General features: G+C 43.9%; 1 protein-coding gene across 1 annotated transcript in view; it reads left to right on the forward strand.

The window, feature by feature from the left end:
* Positions 1-22,945, forward strand: part of erfl1 (Ets2 repressor factor like 1) — a 49,301-nt gene that overhangs the window by 22,113 nt on the left and 4,243 nt on the right. The window contains exons 3-6 of the mRNA XM_046400634.1: positions 18,048-18,121; positions 18,758-18,992; positions 20,805-20,982; positions 22,654-22,783. Coding sequence (XP_046256590.1) covers positions 18,061-18,121; positions 18,758-18,992; positions 20,805-20,982; positions 22,654-22,783 — 604 coding nt within the window. The 5' untranslated portion in view covers positions 18,048-18,060. The remainder of the gene's footprint in view (positions 1-18,047; positions 18,122-18,757; positions 18,993-20,804; positions 20,983-22,653; positions 22,784-22,945) is intronic.

Below are 22,945 nucleotides of genomic sequence, written 5' to 3' on the forward strand. Positions count from 1 at the left end.
GAGGGCCGAGGAGAGCAAATGAGAGGGGATTAAGAGAGCGACATGAAGATGGATGGAAACGGAGGAGTGAAACATGACGGGTGGAATGTAGAGCGGCAATAAAAACGCGGGAACGGGGTGGAGAAAATGATGGGGGGGAAAAAAAGAGGCTGGCGCAGAGGTGACAGAATGATATCAGGTGGGATAGACAGAAAACAGGAGTGATAGCGGTGCGAGAGGCGGGAGGGTAGAGAGGGACCATATTTTCCGTTGAAGGAACTGGCCTGTCATGCTGTTCCGCCAGCGCAGAGCAGCTCTATAAAATACAGGGAGCAGGCGGGTCGTGTCGGGTGACTTATGTGTATATCTTGGCTTTGTCAATATTTCTTTCTGTCTTCCTTCCTCTGTGCTGCCCCTATTGCTCCCTCGCTCTCATGCTTCTCTTTTCCCAACTTCAATTGCGTCTGCTCCTTCTCTACATGTGTGTTTGTTCCACTTAAGTGCTCACTTCTTCTTCTTCTGCTCCTTCTTCTTCTTCTTCTTCTTCTTCTTCTTCTTCACAGCAGACCCTGTTGCGCCTGTTTTCTCTTATCAAGTGTGTGTAGAAGGTGTACGTTTTGGAAGCCATGTGTGTCTTTCAGCGTTGGCTCACAAGCAAAAAGCACAACTGGCACAGTGACTTGAGGACTTGCCAGGCTTATATTCCCTGATGATTTCCCTTTATGATACAATACAGGGACGGTGATGGTCCTTTAAACTGGCAGCAGTGACAGAGCGCCAACACAGATATTCACATTCTCATGTTCGTATCATGAAAGATGCTCCTTCGTAAAATTTCTCCTCTGCACGTATGAATGAATGAATGAATGCACGTGCTTGTGTACTTCCCTCCAGTCAGTCTTTGCCCTCGCTACAGAAGCACCGGGTGGTAGGCTGATTTATTCATGTGGTCCCAGGGAGGATTGCACCTTCTCTTCCTCATTTGGCATGGTTTAGTATCCTGAGCACAGGCCTGCGGAGACCCGGGTCCATGGGGGGCCCAGATATCCTGCAGATACTCTGCTCTGCTTTGCAACCTTGTGGACACTCACAAATTACCCTGCTCTATATTTCATGTATATTCATTCATATTCAAGACATCAAAACTTCTCAGAACAGATCTGTCTCGCCAAGTGTGGGGTTGCTACAGTTTTGCTTCTACTTCCTGCTGAGAGCTGATGCCTTTAACGCATGCGACTTTCAAGCCCAGTTGAGTCCAGGCGGGACCTCGTCTCAAAGTTTGTATTAATATAGAGGGAGAACGATATATAAAGACAGAACTCTCTCCACTGATTACACCATGAATCTACACTATTTTGAGTGTCACTGAACGAAAAAGACACAGGACGGGGAAGTTTCACTCGTATGAAACAGAACCTATTTATTTTTACAGAACAAGCCGAAAATTCCCAATTTGTCTCCATGACTTCTTCCACCTCTGCTCTGCTTTCTTCATCCCACCCTCTTCCCTCCCTCTCTCCCTCCCTCCCTCCCTCCCTCTCTCTCTCTGTGTCGCTCTGTCTGTTCTTTATTTACACCTCTCCCCGTCTTTCTGCAGTGGCTCAGGGAGCGGTAACAGAAGTGTCACTTGTCATTATTGGTCTAATTCAGTAATCCGTCATCGTGCACACACTGTATGCAGCGCATTATACGCCGGCACAGCAGGTGTACTACGCACTGGGGTGGAGATTCGATTTGACACGCGCACACACAGGCGAGAGGGCCGACGGGGGCAGGGGCTGACGGGCTCCGAGTGTGTGTGTGTGTGTCTGTCTTTATAAGAGAGTGGTAGAGGGAAACACAGAAAGACGCAGAGATTGAATTTTTGTGCGTGTGCATGTCTGCGTGTGTGTGTGTGTGTGGATATGCTGGTCTGGGTGTGTATCTGAGTGTGTGTGTGTGCATGGAAATATAGCAGAAATGCATCAGCCCAAGAGGTCTGTGTAATTGGAAGAGTCAGCGATAGCATTAAGTACAGGCAGAATTGACATTCAGAATCATAATCATCGTAAAAAGTGAACCGCATCCTACAGTGTAAAGCGAAGGCTGCGCGTTCATTCATTTCAGAATCTGTGCTGGTTGAACTCTTGAGCTTGCTGTGTCTTGTTTGTGTTTGAAATATTTTTCTCGACTTCAAAGTTTGTGTTCATCTATGTGCTGAATGTGTTTCACGACCCTAAGGTCCATGTAACCCACTCGGCAACATGCAGGGAATATAAAGCCGTCTGAAAACAAGGCTGTACTACAATCTGTGGTACAAAACAAAGCTGTTTTAAATAGTGTTAAGATGTTTTGATTCTTGGCATATGTGGTTGATTTTCACTCGGCTCTGTGGACTGCATGTTTATTTGTTTTTTGAGTCATTAGTTATTAATTACAAACTGGTTATTTGTTTATTTTAGAAGGTTTCAAAATAACTGAATAATTTAGAAAAATGGCTAAATGAATATATACATAGAAGCTTATAATCAGTGACATAACTGCTACAGTTGGTTTAATCTGTTTCATTGTTCAAGTATTACTTTGTGATGCCAATAGTTTATTTTATTTTCACAGCTGAGTGAACAACCCATCCACATGTGCTACATTTAATTATTTCCTTTCCTGCATTATTTGACAGCTACAATGGAAACATGTCAGAACATGAGGAGAGTGAGTGAGAAGTTATGACATACAGCAAAATGGACGTTGCGCTTATACAGCCAGCATCTTAAACCTGCAAGCTAACCAGACGCCTCCACATTTTATTAGATCATATGGAGTCGTTATGCCACAATAACAAGTGGACTAAAGGGAAAGACACCAGGAAAGTAATAATAGACACCCTTAAGGGGGTTTAACACGCCTGTCTGACCAGGTGTTAGCCAAGGTTTCTCTTATCCATCCACAGCAGCATTAACGTGAAGCTATGTGCCATGTCATGCCAGCTCATCTCACAGTGGTGGAGCAAGTCCACAAACTGAGATTCAGACGTTAAAACTCTCAGGTCTTTGCTGGGCCACTTACATCAATGTTAACTTCTGCACTCAGGCTTATGGATGATGGATAGATATGGATCACAGGAAGCTATGAGAAATTGTTATGTGTAGGTTCAGGATCAGGTTATGGGAACAAGAAGAAGAATAATCCACTTTGACACCTTCTTTCTATAGCTTAATTTTGTCCAGCTCTGCCACAGATGTCTGATTATCCTCGCTGTTGTGGGACGTTTACGTCACTGCAAACAAGCAAAGATCCTCGCTCTGTGAATGCTGCTTTGCACAGTTCAATGTTCAGCCACTCCAACGGCATCAACATTCAGATAGATTTTGTGGTTTGCATCGAGTCCTAATTACCTGTCCCGATGCTGCTATGATTAGTTGCTCCATTTGAAGAGTGGCATTCTGTCACGCTAATGCGTTTCTTTGTGGCCGCTGTGTGACACCATTTAATCATAGTGCATTTCTGGAAATTCAGACAAACAGGCTTGCAGTGTGTCCTTATTGATAGCACCTTCGAGGAGCAGCACTCTCGTCAAGACTGCACTTGTACTCCTATGGTTAAGGTCAACACTTTGGGAGTTCAACAAAGCTGAAACCCGCACGTCACACAGTATTGATTGAGCGCCTTGTAGTCGGCTGATCCTCAGTCAGAAATTAATGGTTCCATTGAAAACAACTGCAAAGCAAAAATATTTCTTCAATAATGTCAATCTCACCTCCGCCAGGGTCCCAGATGGTGCCGGCTGCAGTGCACTCTGGGTGGGATAGGTTTTTTTGTTGTTGTTGTTGTTGCTTTTTCTTTTCATGTCTGAAGCAGCGTAAGAAGGGTGGAGTTTAAGGTGTGTGATGGTGAGGCTTCCCCTTCTCTCTTTATCAATGGCAATTTGTATGTGAGCGCTCACCTCCGTGGTCCCGACGGGCACGGCGGATTTCATCAAGTTCTTAACCCCACAAGGCTCCAAATCCGGTTACCACTGTAAGTATTTTAAAGTGTTTAAACTCTCAAAATGCTCCATGCTGAGTCCCAGGCTGTGTATGAGTCACGCCCAGACCCCACCGAACCATCTGAGTCTAACTGCATTTACTTTACTTTTTTCTCTTATCTTATTTTTGCTTCATACAACAGCTGCCGTTTCAAACTCCAGCTCTGAGCCGATTCCAGGGGGGATTCAGTATTGGTTTGTGATAGTCTCAAGTTTTTACAGATTCATTTTCATCCCTTTTTCATTAACAGCAGGTTAGCAAAACATAAAACTCTTCTGTGATTCGCCTGCAACATCCAGCTTTGGATTTTGAAGCAAGTTTGTGTATCAGAATCCCATAGATGGCTGTCGTGTTGTAGCCTGAAATCATTATTGTCGAATTCTAATCAGTACAAACACACAAAGACCTGCTTCAGTTCTGTCATATTTGTAGTTACATCATATCAGGTAGCATAATAAACCATTATAGGTTTTGGTGAAACTTAAAACGACCGTTGTTTTATGATCTGGAGAAAATGTTTCAAAGTTCAAATGAGAGTGAGGGCCAATTACAGCAAGAAGAAAACCTCGGATAAATGATTTAATGAGAGGAGCCTTCAGGCCTGCTCAGACAAGCCAAACACCCTAAGTGACAGCTTTACTCTCAATAGGCTATAAGCCCACATCGTTACTCATTTCAAAAGCACAGTCAAAGATCCTAATTCATGGCGCCATTTATTTCACTTTTTCATGAGCCCTCATCTTCCCGAAAGTTATTTTTCTCAAACATCGTGACAACTCGGCGTGGACCTCATTAAACTTTTCTGTCAGCTCTTATTAGAAAAAGAGAAGCGGGGCTGATGTGCCAATGAGATTTTTTTGTGTTTTGTATCAATCAGCTTTAGTCCGAGTTATTTGAGACTTTAAAATAAATAAATGGAATAAGGTGTAAGAGGTGTGAAATTATAAGAACGCAGAGACATTTTGCGCGCAGTTACCTGCGTCATTTAAGCGTTAACAGAAGTTAGAAAAACTTTCAGAAACAGCTTTGTTCATAGAAACTACTGTGAGCGTCTACCTGAGCGTCTGTGGATCTGACTTCCCTACACACAAGAGCAAACAAATCATACAGCTGAACTAAAGAAAATCAGTAATTATGTTGACTCATTACAGCCACAATCTGCATTAAGATCCAGCAATGACATCGAGATGTCCTGCTCCTTCAAACATTTGCTCACTAATTGAAACTCAAAGAAACCTAAAATTGATTTTATCTGTCGCTGGTTGCTCGCCTGGTGATGATCACCGACTGAAGGTTTAAGGTTTATTTTCCATTATATGATCAGAGGAAGTCAATACGGTTCAATAATCTTCCTCAGCTTCCTCTCTCATACGAGAGAGGGAGGATAATAAGAAAGAAAGGAACAAAAACTTGATGGGAGGGAAAGAAGTAACAAAGTTGAAAAAAGAAGAGGGAGGAAGATGAGGGAAGTAAGGAAGGGACGAAGGAAGGAAAGTGTTTGAATTATTATCCTGTATATGCCTGAGTGGACATGAGACAGGGAGCAGGTGGGGTGGGGGGATGAGAGGTGAGCCCGAAGGTGGAGGAGGAGGAGGAGACAGAGAGATAGAGAGAGAGCGTGGAGATGCAGAGGGAGGGCTGATGATGAATGGATGGAGAACAGGGATGAGAGACGGAGCAGCATGAAAGAGTATATGCGGTGCGCGGTCCCGCTCAGAGGATGATGAAACGTTAATTAAAGTAAACGAGCTACCTGAGCTCCCCGGCTAACCCCTGTCACACTCTGTCAGGAGACGGAGAGACGGAGGGAGGAGGAGGAGGAGGAGGAGGAGGGTGGGTGGAGGTCTGACTGAACAGGAGAGAAGTTGGATAATCCAGCTGTGGCTTTAGCTCAAGGTTGATTGCTGTCACAGCGTCGTGCGTCTGCAGCCTGTTACATGCAAGCAATTATCAGTCAGACTCTTATATGTTTAGCCTGTGTTATACAAGCACATACTTTCTGGGTCAGTTTGGCCTTTTTGTGATTATATTCCTCCACTTCTGATTGAGATTCCTGTTTGTTTTTAGAGCGAGTTTGTTGCACAGCATCCTCGTTTTTTTTTTTTCTTGGAGAGAAAATTCATCTCTGCGCCGCAGCGATCGTCGCGTAAAACTTGACGGGGAACTTCACACAATTTTAAAACGAATTTATCAGAGGCGACAGATACACCAACATGATACACATATATATTTTAAATATATATACATATAAAAAGTAGGCCCTAATCTCCCAGTTTTCGTGTGTACGTTTCAGACTGTGTTCCTCCTCTGTGTATATGAGCCTTATTTCCCGTTCAGTCCACGAAAGGTTTATCCGCCAAGATCACCTTTGTTTCTTTTTAATGCTCATATTCATTCAATTAATCTGGGCTCTAATTAGTTTATATATTTATTTACTCGGTCTCGCTATCACTCTCTCCTTTTTCATCTCTCTCCAACGATTATCCTGGCGTCTAATTAGAAATCGATGCAGCTGGGCCGGCGGGTATTTGCAGTGTGTTTGTGGACGTTGAGAACAATTCCCCGGACAGAAAAGACTGAGAGAAGAAAGAGAGAGGAAGAGGAAACGCTACACTACACTGCACTGCACTATATGCACACACACACACACACACACACACACGCAGCCTATTCTGACAACCGACTTCACTGCTTGCAGCTATTCTTCTTTCTAAAAGGCAGTAGTAAGTAAAATAAATAAATAAATAAAATAAAAAAAAGAAGAATGGAAGGAAAGGAAAAATGAAAAGAAAATCATTTTTTTAACGACTGACGCGAGGGATTTGTGCAGGATTGTTGCGGAGTGTTTCCCCGTCTTTTAGGAAAACAAACAAATCTCGAAGTGGAAAAGCACTTTAGATGCGATGGCCTGAATCTAACCTCAGCCTGTGCAGAAGCCAATTCATCAGAAGGTTTTAGCATGCACATATTATTATTATTATTATTATTATTATTAATAACATGCGACAATAATTCTTGCATGTGATTAGACTTTAGGCCTCTACATGTACAACATCACACGAGTTGTAATTCATTCATGCAAATTTTAGCTCTTATTTTGAAGGGAACAATAATATCAAGGCAAAAACTGTCGGAAAATTTATTTTTGCAGTTTGCTGATTTTCCTAAGAAGTAAGTCCAAATTTCTGTGTGTGTGTTTCGGATAATTAGGCTAATTTGCATTTATCTCCTAAAATGCCTGCAAGTAGGAAGGGAAGTTAGAAAGTTTCAGGGGGCAAATTATGCTAAACTTCTAGCGGACTGTGCGACGCGATCTTCTTCTTCTTCTTCTCCTAATTCTTCTTCTTCGTCTCTGGTGCCGTCATTAACACCAGCCTGATGCTCCCTGTGAGCGTCAGGCCGGAGTCGCCTCCTCTCCGCCGCGTCCCGTGGAGACGAGCCGGTGTAGAAGCGACGGGTTAGCGCCATTACCAGAGCCAATCGAACCTAACCGGATTAGCAGCTGCCAGATGAAAAACGAAAGTGTTCCAACCAAGTGAAAAAAAAAAACAAAACAGAAGAAGAAGAAGAAGAAACGAAAGCAATGAGAGCCTCGCACTTTTATTAGTTCAGCTTTGCACCACGACGTGTTTACCGTCTGTGTTCTGCGTTTTATTGGCTCGCCCCATAATCTGTTTTTCCAGACTCTGTTTTCAGTGTTCATCATCCCAAACGAGATGCATCACTTTCTGTGTGTGTGTGTGTGTGTGTGTGTGTGTGTGTGTGTGTGTTTCTACACTCTACACGTCTGCACCAGTCAGGAAGTGTCATATCGGGAAACACAATGTTGGAGTGTCAACCCCTTCTGCATGATGAGGAAAACTGAATAACTTGCTTTTGCTCGTTGTTGCTTCACATTTCGTCAACCCCTGTGATGCTTCACTTCTTTACTTGCACCAAAACCATCACAACCACTGTGTGTGTGTGTGTGTGTGTGTGTGTGTGTGTGTGTGTGAGTGTGTGTGTGTGTGTGTGTGTGTGTGTGAGTGAGTGTGTGAGTGTCATTGTTGCTCTGTGCAGTGCAGCAGTAAGTCACATTTGAGGCTCCATCCTTGTATTTTCTGTCAGCCTGTCTTTCCATCCTTTCCATCTTGCACGCTCATTAAACGTCCCTCACACACACACACACACACACACACTCTCTCTCTCTCTCTCTCTCTCTCTGAGTCTCTCCCTCTCCTCTCCTCTCCTCTTCTTCTTCCTCCGCGCCTCACGCTCCCCTTGCCCGTGGCGATATGATCGTGAAAAATGTGTTTACAAAACTCGCTCTCTCGCAGATCAAACCATACGGACAAATCAAAGACTTTTGGAGAGAGGAGAGAGAGGCAGAGAAAAAAAAGGGAGTAAAGAGAGAGGGAGAGAAAGACAGATAGAGAGAAGGGGTGCGAGCAGAGGGTGTGTGGAGGCCTTATAATTTTAAAATTCTCTGTGTGTTATTCTCTCTCTCCTTTTTTCTCTCCCTCCTCCTCATATGTGAGTGTGTGTGTGTGTGTGTGTGTGTGTGTGTGTGGGGATGTCTGCCTGTATCTCCTTTGGTAATACAATATCTTTAAGGCCCCCAAAACAACTATCTGTGTCTCACAGTTAAACATGAGATAATGCAATATTGATGTCTCCTTGTCTTTGCTATAACGCAATACTGGGCCCATTCTGGCTGGACACGCTAACATGGGCCGATAGTGCCCTTGCACTTAAAAGAATTACTGTGATCCTGTAATAAAATTTAGAGGGATGCTACACAAATATCAAGCCCCCTAGAGGGACACAGCGAGGTTAGTAAAACAATAAGAGTTCAAAAAAAAAAAATACTCTGAAAGTAGCATCAGGTCTCCTTTCAAAGTAAGTATTTAGCACAAGGTGCACAACAAGTCTAGATTGGACATTATTATCGCTGTCTGTTCTGTTTGGCCACGTCCTCTCACTTTCGCTAACTTTTGTCATCCAAAGATAAGACATTTCATAATTTTAGGTCAAAATTGTGTGAAATCTAGCTATCTATCTATCTGAGAAGTCGAGGTGTGGGGAGATTTATTTTTGAACGATCTTGATTATCTGCCTTTGTGTCGATGATGGATCCTCGATGTTTTTATGTGAGTGGGGCTTGTCCGAAATAATTAGGAGGACAGGATGAAGACGTAAAAAAAAAAACAATAAAAAAAGACAAACAGTGGAAACACAGGAGGACAGGAAGAGGAGTGTCAGTTAGAAAATGAAGAAGGGAGGGGGGGTGAGGAGAGGGGAGGAGAGGGGGCAGACAGACAGGCAGGCACTGGGAGCGATTATAGCGGGGTTTATGTATGAGCTATTGATTGAGTCGGTGGTGACTTCTTGAGTGGTTAATTCGGGAAGTGAGAGCGATAGAGAGAGTAACTCAGTGACCAGAGAAAGGGGGAGGAAGGGGGGGGGGGGTTAAAGTGAGAGAGATAGAGAGAGTGTGGTGAGGAGGGGGGAGAGAGGTGCATCTCCTCAGGTGAAAGTGTGGAAATCGAGACACTGTTCATGTTGTGGTTCACAGTGACTAGTACGGGTCCCTGTAAGCCTTTGTGTTCCCACAGAACCCACTTCTGTATGCGCAGCATTAATAATAATGACCATAATAATGTGTATTGTTTGTTTTCCTCTCACTGTATTCAAAACACAAAACACTAAACAAAGAAAAATATATTGAAGCTCTTCCCATTTCCACAAACTGGGCTCACACATAAAAACATACAAAGTCTTTCTACTACACCAGAAATATTTTATCATTCATTTTCTTTTTGTTTGCCAAGAAGTCATTCACAGACAAAGAATTATTATCCAATCCGAGGCTTCAGAGAGGTCAGAAGGTGGACTGGGTCAAACTCCAACAACACGAATCCTTGTCTCATGTGGAGTTAGGGAGGGTTTAAAAGTGCTGCACCAACAGCCACAGATGTGGAGAAAATCTGTTGTTTCTGAGACCCCAAATGGGACCGTCTTTCCTAACGCATCATCACTGCAGGACCGCATGTTTCTATGCACTCATTAGTATCCAGAACAGAAACAGAACACGTCACAGGAAGCTTGGACGTTGCTGTACTCGAACTCGACCACAGAACCTTTAAATTATTACCATCACACACAAAATGTTCTTGTGTGGGACTTGATAACATGTACGCTTTCAATCTGAAGTTCATTACAGAACAGCAGTTGTTTACATCTCAAACAAACTTAGCTTTAAGGTTTCATTTTCTCGCGTTTTTCAGACATCCACCTCCTCTGTCCCCCCCCCACACACACACACACACACACACACACGTCACCCCTCACACATAAACAAAAGGCACACACACACACACACACCTACACTTCTTCCTCCTCTATAAGCGTGAAGTTGAGCCCATAGGACACTCATCTGTTCCCTAGAAAACAACAGATGGTTTCCTTGTTCTCACTGTATCACCTTGTCTGAGGAAGTCAAAATCAAGAGCAACAACTTGGACCGTGGAAGCGGGGTGGAGTGTGGATCACCCCGGTCACAGCCTATAGACAGATCGGTTACTACTCGAAATCCGTCCCGTGCATATTTGTCTGCACGTTCGTTAGAGATGCATCTCTCACAGTTTTGTTTGCTGGTAGGATATCCTGCAGTCAAATTCCTAAAAGCTGTGCGCGTGCGTAGGATACGTGGGTTTTTGCGTAGCTTACGTGTGTGTGTGTGTGTTGGTGTGTATGTTTGTGCGTGCGTGTGCTCGTGTGAAGGTCAGCTCGCCGGCGCAGTTTCTTTTCCTATTCCTCTTCCCTCTCGCGCAGGTTTTGATCTCTCAGCCGCGAGATCAAAGGCGCTCTCTGGCTATTAGTCAGCGCGAGCCATTGATCCCTCATCGATCCACGCGAGACACAGCCGCCCCGTGAACACCGCGCGAGGCTCCCCAAAGCTCCTCCCGCGCGTCCGGAGAGAGAGAGAGAGAGAGAGAGAGAGAGAGAGAAGGAGAACGCAAAGGAGGGAGGTGGAGCAATATGTGTGTGTGTGTGTGTGTTTTTCTGCCTGCGCGGGCAGAGCCAAACTCGAGCTTTTTCTTTGCCGCGGGACATGAAACAATGAGGCTCGAGCCGGTTTTAATAAAGCGCGCTTTCCCTCCTTTCAACTCTGGCGCGAGGCGGACGAGCCGGCAGCGGAGAGCGATCGATAATTAATGACGATGAATAATTTAACCCTATCGATTGATACTTTTTTCTTCACCCGCCCCCCCCCCCCCCCCGTTCTTATCCTTATTTTCTTAAGGCCGGCGTTCCATACCGTGCTAATACCGTTTCACGCACTCACCTCTTCTTAAACTTGTTGGAGTTCTCCACCTTTCATTAAAGTCTAAACAAAACAATAAACAAAACATTATTTATCACAAACAGTCGTCTATTTATGACCCGAGCAGCAGGCTCACCTGGCTGTAGGAATCGTTAAAAAGGCATCTAAAGGATAGGCTACAATTTAGGAGGTGGTGTTTTTTTCATGTTGTCAACAAATCTAATGAAAAGGTTAACACGAGCAGTGAACCGTATCTATTAGTAAGTAGAAGGTTTTTGTTTTATTGTTGTCCAAAAACTATTAAAAAGACAGGAATAAGTATCCTTGGCGATGCGCCACATGCTTTTTCCCTTTAGTTTACTTTTGAATCAACCGCTTTGCGCCATAAACACTCACTGGGGGGTTAACTGTGTGTTAATCCGCAGCTTGAAATAGTCCCCAGTAAATGCACGATTTGCTCCTGTTAGGGTAACTTTTGCCAAACACCAGAGTGCTCTGCTGTTTTAAGAAATGAAACTACAGTTTAAATTTGTGACCCACTTTTAAAGGATGACAAATTTATCCTCAAATGGGTGTGGGGGGACTGAAGGCTACAGAAAGTGCGGCAAAAGTCGCGCGCTGTTGACAGACAGGCTGCCATGTTGTCAGTTTTTGGTCTCTTCAAGTCTAAGCCTTGAACCTGACATCTCTTGTTGGACCAATTTATTGTTAACTGTGGGAATGTTTTTTTTACACATCAGTTAATTCAGTTCTGGATCTGGTAGTTAGTTTTTAAAACATGATTTCTGACCCATTATCACTTTAAACATTACACAACATGGCCTCACGCTTACTGTACCCGCTGACACATGTGGCGTTTGTTTCAAACTGCATATCACTGACTGGCATTGACCGGCTTGGCTTTCGTGCCGGGTGGTAGCCTGTCTCCTGGTGTGAAAGACTCGGCACTGGCTTTGCCCCTGCAGTACGGGCTAATGGACGCTCTGCTGGAGCTTCAGTGTGATTGTAACTAAATATCTTGGTTAAATGCAGTGACAGAAGTGCACTGCTGTCTGCTCGCAGGTTTCGCACTGCTTCATCTGGTGGGTATGAAGGGTTCAGGATACAAAGAGCGAACACGTGGAAATTTAGTGTTGGCGTATTTAGCTCTTAAGCAATGTAATGAGAACGCTTATTTATCCTTTTATTTTATCCAAAGAATTTAAAAGACAGACATGTTGCACAAAACTGAACATTACAATCTTTAAACCAAAAAAAGTATACACAAGAAGCCATTTTATTTCTTATATTTAATCCAGTGTAGTTTGTAATATCCCACAGAAAGCTCAAGATTTTCTGCCACATATGATTTAAAAAAAAAAAAGAAAAGTGACGAGATGTTAACTAATCAGTAAACTACAATGATGACACCTAATTGGTTTAGTTTTGGGGGAGTTAAGAGGATGTATTTTGTTCAAGATTAGTGGAGGTTGATTTGTTGCTTTTAGTTTAATGAAAACGTCGCAGAGCGTAAAAGTTGCCACGCAAACTTTAATTTCATGGCTTGTAACTCCGACTCATACGGACCCTGGGAGAACTTCTACTATTATTTATTTTTAGGAAAAAAAAGCAGGAATTTTTTTTGTGGGAAGATGCAGACTAGATAGTATATACCTGTGTGCGAATTATGCTGCATTTTTAGACGTGTAAGGGATAATTAAGTCATTTTTCAGTGTGACCTACCGGAAATGATCTTAATTTCCACAGGAGGTTTAGCGAAATCCGAATTACGGGCCAATGCAGTGATAAAATTTAATCCTGCGCTGACTTTTGTCTTTAACATTTGGATGGACAGGTTCTTTTTCCCTCTTCCTGACCAAACCTACCCTCCTCCTCCTCCTCTTTTCATCCACCTCCTCCTTCTCCTCCCTCCCTCTCTCTCTCTCTCTCTCTCTCCCCTCGTTTCTCCTCTCTCTCCTTCCTTCCATCTCCTCTAACAAACCCATATAGCAGAGTCCCTCTGTTCTTCCACCCTGAGGCTGACCAGTGTGTCAGAGCTAACCAGGGAGAGGAACAGAGACAGAGAGAGAGAGAGAGAGAGAGATAGCAGGAGAGAGGCAAGTAGAGAGAAAGGGAAAGAGAGAGAGAGAGAAGGTTCAGTTGGGCCTTTTTCAGGGGCAACCGAAAAAGGGAAGATGAGACAGATGTACAGAGCCTGTTTCATCTAGTGGAAAAAGAAAGCGGGAGAGGCCAGACTCTTCATGCCTCTCATATTTTTCTAGCTTTTTATATCATGACCCATCACTCTTTCCTTCTTTAGACAACACTGGAGACATAATGTTGCCTGAATGTCAGCCTGCACTCCCCCCCTTCCTCCCTCTACCCCAGTCACTCTGCAGAATTTCAAAACATACTTGCTACTACAGTATATCGCTCAAACTGTTTCCTTTTCACTCTCGTCAGTGGCCTCCTAACCTCAGCTCCACAGCCGGACCAGTTCTGCTGATGGACCTGGTCCTATAGATTAGCAGCCATGCTGTAAACTTGCATCAGTGTGTTACAATCCAAATACACATCCACGTACTGCTGTCTTCAGAACTCCTAAGTCCCATCAAATCCTGACAATCAGGCTATATTTGACTGTGTTAGAAACCTGAAAACACACACACACACACACACACTCACTCACTCACTTACACCAGCAGATATTATCATCATTTTAAGTGTACTCAACACACATACAAACAAATTCTAATCAGAGGCACCTTTCAAAACATAAGTGCTTCTCAGGCAAAAAAAAAGAGTCAGATAAGAATGATATCAGTCAGATAAGAAAAATACAAAAAAATTAAAACAAATCTGTTATAATCAGTACTTGAATATTAAGGAGGGATCAAATGACTGTATGTAATATGAAAGGCATAAGTTGATTAGAGAGAATCACCTGACTTTGCAGTTCACCTCATCTCGGCGATGCGTTTCAGCATCCTTCATCTTTCTTTATTCGGAGTTTATGTTCCCAACTTTACTGGTACCCCAACAACGAATGTTAGTAACTTGCTCATGACGAATGTGGGACATCTAGCAGATAAATAAACATATGCTTTTCTCAGGTGTTGGTGGGGAGAAAACGAGCTAAAAAAAAAAAAAGCCCCATAAATATCAGATTTACTTCGACCAAGTGGCCAGAAACTCCAAGTGAATGTAAATCTGCTGGATGTGTAAATAAGCAACTGTGAGCTAGTAAGTTCCCCGTGTCGACTTGGTGCTGATGATAAGTCAGTGTTGTGCTTACAGCTTGTCTTCAATGCTCCTGAGGGCCCCCCCAAAAAAATTACATATTACAGCTTTAAAGGTTATTTTTCCTTTCTGACACTTTGTTGTTTTGAAAGTCGAGCTGCAATAACAGCAAAGGCACAATCACCTTTCAGTCCTGACCGGCCTTGACCTGACGCAAGTGTGGACAGTCTTTGCTTTGTGGTGTCCTAAAGACACAGGAAAAAAAAAAAAGGTGTCCCTAAAACTAGCACACTCTTTCAACTGAATTATCAACAGCCTCTGACTCATCAACACACCAGAGGGTTTGCAGCGGGAATGTGCGTTGCTAAAACTAGTGTGGGCCTACACTCCACAACATGTGGAGGCGCGCAGCTGAGAGTTCCTGTGAGCCGGCAAGGTGCTGTTATCAAGAAGTGACTGCGTGCAGCAACTCGGTGCTCCTGTTGTACGTATTTGCCATTGTCCGCCGTAACTGTGTGATCTATCATCCACGCTGGGTTTCTCAGGTGGCCTTTTGTGGCCTTTGTTTGGACTGTTGTGTCCACAGCCGCTCTGTTGTTTTTTTTGTTTTTTTGTCCTCGCACATCTGAGTGCTCCATCAGTGCCGTGGCTTCTTTAGTAAACAAAGTGCATTCTGTCTTTCAGCTCGCTGAGATGTGTGTTAGTGTGTCTATATTGATTCAGTCAATATCTATGGGCTCCATGTCTTATTTTGTGTGTTGCCTCTCACTGTGTGTGAGTGTGCGCTGCTACCTGAATACCTGTGTATTTGTGGCATATCTGCTTGAGACTGTGTGTTTACTGTGCATGCACGATCCATTGCAATCTGCGTGCGTCTGTATCTGACAGTCTGTGCATGCATGTGTGTGTTAGAGTGTGTGTGTACGAGGAACAGTATTCCCTGGGCTGCTAGTTATAATGTTTCTGGGGGTGATGGGGGGAACTTGAAAGCCCTGCGCTGCCCAAATCAAAACTAACAAGGAAATGATGGGGGCTCCTTTATCTCCTCTCTGGCCTGGGGGGCCGAGGGGGGCGAGAACGGGAGACTGGGGAGGGAGGGAGGGCAGGAGTAGGAGCAGGAGGGAGGGACGGAGGGAGGGAGTTGAAGGAGGGATGGAGGAAGAGGAGGAGGAGGAGGAGGAGGAGGGGTGGTGGGGATGGGGGGGGGGCAGGCTGGCTTCCTCTTTGATTTGTAAAAAATGCATTACCTCCGAAATCAAACGGAAAATTACTGCGCCGAAGCAAAACACACAGAGCAGGAGAGAGGGAGAGAAGAGGAGATGGGTGGAGCAGGAGTGAGGGGGAGAAGACAGTGGATAGGTGATGTGTGTGTGAATAGAAAGGAGGTGGGAAAAAGGAAAGGAGGATTCACCTGTATGGATGGACTGCCGGGTAGTAAAAGGGAAGATGAATATATATATATAAATATATATATATAGGCAATGCGTAGGTGGTAAGAGAGGTGGCTGAAGAAATCCTGACAGATAGGAGCGCACATCCTCAGAGGATGCACATGCTGTGGACCACGAGAATATGGCAAATGAAAGAGATGATACAGTATTGATGACCTGTAGCCCACAGGGAAGAGAAAAAGTTATAGATTACTACCTCGAACACAAAGATATCTCATTTTTTTGAAGACTCATAGCAGCGTCTGCTGAGGCCTTCACTCAGACGAACAGGTCAAATATCAGCGTTTTAATTGTGGGACATGTGTTTTGAAAGAGAGCTGTTTCTAATCGTGCAAAGGCCAGTGTGTGTTTTGATGTCCTGCCGGCACACTGAATACAAAATGATCCGTTACAGGCTATGTGTAGTATAGTTTTGAGGGAAAAAAAAAAAATCCCACATGAAAATGAGGAGCTTTCTGTGAAGTCATAACCTATAGCGGTTAGCTGAACCCTTGTGATAACTTTGAATCATTATGGGAAAGTGGGTGTAGGCAGAGACGGAGAGAAAAAGATGAAGAATAAGAAATGATAACATGAATGATAAGAGGAAAAAAAAATGTGACTGGGATAGGATGAATGCCAACTCCATATCTGAAGACAGAAGGAGCTGCTTGAAAACAAGAAAGATGAAGAGAGGGAGGAGAGAGAGAGAGGGGCCACAATCCAAAGGCTAGAAGCAGGGTGAGAGCAACATAGACGGAGAGAGTCGGTCAGAGAGTGTGTGTGAGAGAGAAATGCCCGGAGTTAGCAATAATAATTTATACAAACACACCTTAATAATTCACGTTCCATTTCAATGCTGGAGGGAAAATCCAAAATTCACAGAGCATAATTAAATAGAGGCAGAGAGTGAAGGGAGAGATAGAGAGGCCGGCATTAAAGATACCACTGTAGCAGCAGGGCATGTCTTCCATCTGAGCTTTGTAAAACAACCCTGATGAAACTGTGATATCCAAACCAGATCCTCCCGCCCCCCCCCCACCCCTCACTCGTAATGGAAACGCTGAAATCTCCCTGCCTTCTCCTGTCAGCAGACGCCTATATGCATTTATTCAGGCGGTGTTATTAGGTGTCATTTAACAAAGCTACCTCGCTCGCGCACACACACGTTTTATTGTTCACGATGTGTTCGGCTCACCTGCCCGCGTGCTGGGGGAATAAATAAAAAGGGAGCTTGATACAAAGTGATGGGGTGAAAATCAACAGTTGACCTGTAATGAAAGTTAACATATTAAAGACCAACTATGTAAAATATCATGTCAGATTTAGAGTAAAACATAATAATCAGCTGCATGTTTTGGTCAGCTTCATATTTTACACTCAGTCTCTTCAAACCAGTGCAGTGTTGATAAGGGTCAGGGTTTGTGGTAGAGGTTGTGGTAGCTTAAATCATCATGTAATGAGCAAAAAATCAGAAAACAGACACCTGAATCGCACAACAAAAAAAGAACAAACAAACATATTATAGTGATAGAATACTTATTATCTAAACAAATAATGGAATCCTGGACACAAACAGAGATCTTTCACTTGATGTGCAGTTTGTAATTTTAAAAACTTCACCAAGGGCCGTAGTATATATTAAAAAGTCTTATTTTTAATATATAACGCGGCTCAATGTTGACCTAGTTTCAAAAAGTCTATTCAATTTCTCATGTTCATAAAGGCACTATAGGGATGTCCACCATGTTGCATCAGACACAGCCTCAGGTGGCCACACAAGATAGCATCCATCAAACACCTGATCTCGACCAGAGACATATGAAACATAACCTTGCCATATTTCACATCGATTTAAGGTATGTTTTTGAACTCATGTTGCACCTTTAGACCCTTATGCAACAGCTCCATTTTCAACAAAGTTTGCACTCTTCAAATTCAACTCGCTGAAAGAAGCCTGCTTGTTAGCTGCCTCCGGCTTCAGCAAATTCTTTTCTGTGAAACGCCTTGTGGTTTGAGTGTTCAAATTCATATGCAAAATCAAAGTAATCGCTGTTCACTGACTTTGACTGACTTTTCCCTTTGTGCCATCTCTTTGTTGTGTCTCAGGTGTTGCAGAGGCATGGACTGTAACTGCGTCAGTGATCTGCTGCTCCCCCCGGTGCCTGCACTGTGGACGCCAGGTCAGTCCCACCACCATGCACCATCACGCGAGGGCCATAGTTTCTTTGTCCCATCGAGTTTGCCTCAAGTCATGTGTTTTGTACAAACAACCTCAAATTGGGGTTCTGAATCTAAACCCAGGTCGCGTGCGTGAAATTGAGTGCAACCAGACAGGCAAAACAAGCAAATCCAGATGTGATAAAACATAACCATCATCATCAGAATGTTAACATTCAGCCCAAAATGAACCATCTGCATGCACATTGGTAAACAAATTCAGACTTTGGTAGTAATTGGTTGTATGTCTAACGTTTTTATGAGGCTAGTTAGTGCCAGATTCACTTCAGGATGAGTCAAAAAGCTACTTGACTCCATCTCTGATGTGCATACAGTCGGCTTTTAGAATTCAGGCCTGAGCAGCATCAATCAGATCTCTCCCAGTGAGCTGTCATCATCCTCCTGACCAATCTGTTGAGGCTAGAGGGCATTAGCGCAGACTAACATTGCTCACGGCACGTGCGATGATATTAAACACATCATCCCTCACCCCCATCACTCATCAGTCATTCAGACAGCGATCCCTCACGGCGAACGAGCAGGACAAACGACAGGCCGTAACCTCGTCCTCCGCTCTGTTCTGCTCCCCACCTGCCCAGGGTTTGCCTTCCCAGACTGGGCTTACAAGCCTGAGTCGAGCCCCGGGTCCAGACAGATCCAGCTGTGGCACTTCATCCTGGAGCTGCTGCAGAAAGAGGAGTATCAGGGGGTGATCGCCTGGCAGGGGGACTACGGAGAGTTTGTCATCAAGGATCCGGACGAGGTGGCTCGGCTGTGGGGGATAAGGAAGTGCAAACCTCACATGAACTATGACAAGCTGAGCAGGGCGCTGAGGTACGTGTCCTTACGTGATGTGTTGAATGTCACGGTCGGTGACAGATAAATCGAGATGTTTATCACTACCGCGGTTTACATAAATTGTTTACTCTCGTTTGTCTGAATCCCCACATATGCCTCTCTTTTTCATGTTGGTTTAATGGAAAGATAAAGGTGGGACTTTTCCTGGGGAACGTCAATACCCTCAATTTCTCCTTATCTGTGGACATCCTAATAGAAAGTTCACCATTGAGCTGCCAAATAAAAAATTCAATAGGGATTTCAAAATTAAGCCCCAGTGTGAAATTGCTTGGACTTCTTAAGAGTGCAGAATGGAGAAACTGCTCAGCACCGAACTTGCCGAAGGTTATTAAAACAATACTGTTCACACTCCATACCTTCAGCAGTTTACACCCTCAATCGCACACACACAGTTTTCTTATGCAAATACACACTACCCTGACTTGTTCCCCACCCGCCCGCCCCCCTCCCTCTGCTTTCCTTTGGCCTCTTGTTAATGGGGGCTGTCGTCAGAGTCTAATTGTTATGAATTGGCTGGGGCCACAATTAGCCTTCTTAATTAGCCTCACTTAATTGCTCAATTAAGGGCCACGGCACAATTGCCACGCAAAGCAAAACACGTACACATCATTGCACTGGGCGCAGCCACTGTGGATGCAGGCTGATACGTACACGCCGCTGTGTTTGTTGATATTGTGCGTCTGCATAATGAGGCATTGCTCGCCGGTGTTAAATGCTGAGTTCGTCTGATGCATTCTGTGTTTGCTACACTTACTTACTCTGGTCACTTTAAAACCAGGAAATCTAAGCGCTCAAAGCAATGGCATCTGAGGTTTAAACTTCTATCTCGCGATAGCACATCCGCATTTTTCAGTTTGCAGCAGAAACATCTCCCCTCCCGCTCCACACACACACACACACACACACACACTCCTGCGCTCCCCCACCTGAGAACTCGGCTCCTTTACCTGAGCCAGATGGCTCTATGTTTTGCCTTTACTGCTGATCAAACTGGCATCCTGGCAGACTGTACATTGTGACACCTCAGTGGGTGGCAGAGGAAACTGGCATGATGACGGCTTGACATGCCCAGCGGGAGACACCTGAGGTCGTTTCCATGGAGACTGCTCTTGTTTTCCCACCTCTTTATAAATGTGCTTTGCTGTGGGGAAACAGCGGCGGCTCCTCTGTGTCATTTACGTTTATACATCACCTATAAAACACTTCCATCCTAAATTTGTTTTTATCTGAATAATAATTGTTTACTTGGTAGAAATACATTTGATTTTCATCTGAAGACAGAAGATATTTTTTTAGCATCGTGCGAGTATCTTTCCATTTCTTTTAATGCCATAATATTTATACATGTTTTAATTCCACCTTTTTTTTTGAATTGATACACAGCCCTGTGTGTGATGAAGGGAGTGCTTTATTTTGTTGTCTTTATTGTAATGTTCTCTGTATATTTAGGGCCTCTGAGACTCACAGGGATCGGGCTGTTTGACTTTTTGTCTGTTAACTGTTGAATAAAATTTCCCTTTAAAGAACCATATTGTATCGAATCAAGGCAGTCAGACATGAATTGATTTGAGGAAGGAGGAGATGAATAAAAACAGTGGGAAATCAGCATAGCTCTCGCCCTACAGCGGCGATGTTGTTTACTTATTCTTTTCTGTTGGCGGTGCAACACAAAACCTTGATGTGAGCATTGTATTAATCCTTCCCTCCTCTCTTCCTTTTCCTTTTTCCTTTATCCTTTCACCCCTCGCTCCATCCCTCCTTTCGATATCCTCTCCTCCTCTTTTACAGGTATTACTACAACAAGCGCATTTTGCACAAAACCAAAGGGAAGCGTTTTACCTATAAGTTTAACTTCAGTAAGGTTGTGCTGGTGAACTACCCCATCCTGGACATGGCCAACTCTCCCTTCTTCCTGGCCCAGAACCACTTTAACGGGGGCTCCACCACGCCAGACTGCAGCCCAGAGGTACGCAGGGTAGGATGACTGGGAGAGGGTGGGATTGGCAGAGGGATGTTTTTGTAAAAGTGTCAATTGTGTGTGTGTGTATATATATAAACATAAAGTTACATATTTGAGAAATGAAACTCACAGTCTGATGTATATTACAAGCACACTTGATTTTACACCGTGTCTCTGTAGCAGGTCATAATATAAACAGGGAAATTTAAAAAGAGAAAAGTGGACAAAGGAAGAAGGAGAAATAGCAGGACACCGTGCTGTACTCCTTGATTTTTTTTTTTTATTAATAGTGATTTAATTAGGGCAACCAAAATCCATTTCACTGTAGTGATTTTGCTGTTGTATTTTCCAGGCCCCTGCTGTGCGTTCACATTTCTAACAAGAAAATGGATGGTATTCATCAAGTCTATCTCTTTTTATTCACTCCCTAATGGTGATAGTAATAGAATACTTATTATTTGCCCTGAGAGACTGTAAATTTTTTAAAGAGATGAATTGTACACACACAGCGAGAGGGAAAAAATATTCTAATTTATTTCAGAAATAATGTTATGACTTTACTCGAAGGTCTGTTAAAGTGATGAGATATTTAGAGGAAATAAAACAAAGCAATTAAAATCAATTTTAATGTTTTCATTTCTACTCTGCTTTGTAGACATGACTTGTTTTTTTCAACTTGGATGTGAGTGCCAGGTTGTGGGTGATTTTGCTAATGCTTAACTCCTGTCCTAGAAAGTGCACGTAACATCAAGGTACAGTAAGAGAGAATCATCCATCATTTGTCTGTGCTCTCCTTAAGATGGGATAAGGAGACACAGACTCTGAAGGAGACAGTGGAGGGGAGACGGTTTTAACTCGTCCTTAAAACAAAAAGAAGACGTTATCCCCCTCCTCCGCTCATCCCCGTCTCCGATGGCGTATCCATCTGTCATCGATTGAAAATGAAAGAAATAGAAAGCAAAGGGGTCGCGTCAGATCAGATCAATGGCGGGTCATTAATGCGGTTTGTTAAGCAACGCAGATCTCGCAGCTTGAGAGTACAGTCTCGCCTTTCAAACTTGGGGCTGCAGGGTGACAGATACTATTGATCCAAAGTCCTGCTAGGGGAAAAAAAATCCCCCCTTTGTCCCCTTGATTCCCGAGATTCAACTGTTCCATTTGTTTTACCTTGCCTCCTTCTCCTTCACGTATTTTACACAGAAGGGGAAAAAAAAAATACATGCACTCGCCGACTCACACACTCAGATGCCCTACATCCTGAATGGATGTCAGTCTCTCAGATCTCAGTCCTATTCGTCCTGCGTCCCTTCACACAAACTGACCCACAATCCCTCTCCCTCCTTGTCATTTATCCTTTGTGCCCACTATCGTAATCGCTGGTCTCCGTTCGGCTCTGTACCCTTCCTCGTTTGAGTCTCTGAGCCTCTGCGTCCTCCTGTCTCCCTTTCTTTACCCCGAGTCCCATGGTGCCCCTTTTTATCCTGTCCTTGCTGCGACTCTGTCACTGTTTGCATCACACTCTGCAGGGTGCTGCTGTCAACATGTGACTTTACCCTGCAACGCGGCAGCACCATTAAATTTGAAGGAATACATGGGCTTTATTTAAGAAGCACAAAAACTAATGTTATTTCAATGTTTTTCCTCTCTCTTTTGTTCTCCCCCGTCTTTGTCGCTCAGGCCATACAGTCCCTGTTTCCTCGTTTGCCAGACTCCGGCAGGGGAACGTCTCTGTTTGATCGAGGGACCGCGGCGCCGGGGCCCGAAGGAGACAAGCTGAGACTAGACACATTCCCCTTCCTCAGTTCAGGTGAGCTAATATAAGGAGAAAAGTTGGTGCAAAATTCTGAGTGCATGTACAAGAAGGGGAATCTTTCAGTATCCCGGAGACAAAGCCTTTTTCATGAGGGAAAAAAATAAAGAAAAAGCAGCTTGTTTGGTGGGAGTGTGAGGAGAGGCGTATACGCAGAAA

The sequence above is a fragment of the Scatophagus argus genome, chromosome 9 (assembly GCF_020382885.2).
Source record: "Scatophagus argus isolate fScaArg1 chromosome 9, fScaArg1.pri, whole genome shotgun sequence".
NCBI classification, from domain to species: domain Eukaryota; kingdom Metazoa; phylum Chordata; class Actinopteri; family Scatophagidae; genus Scatophagus; species Scatophagus argus.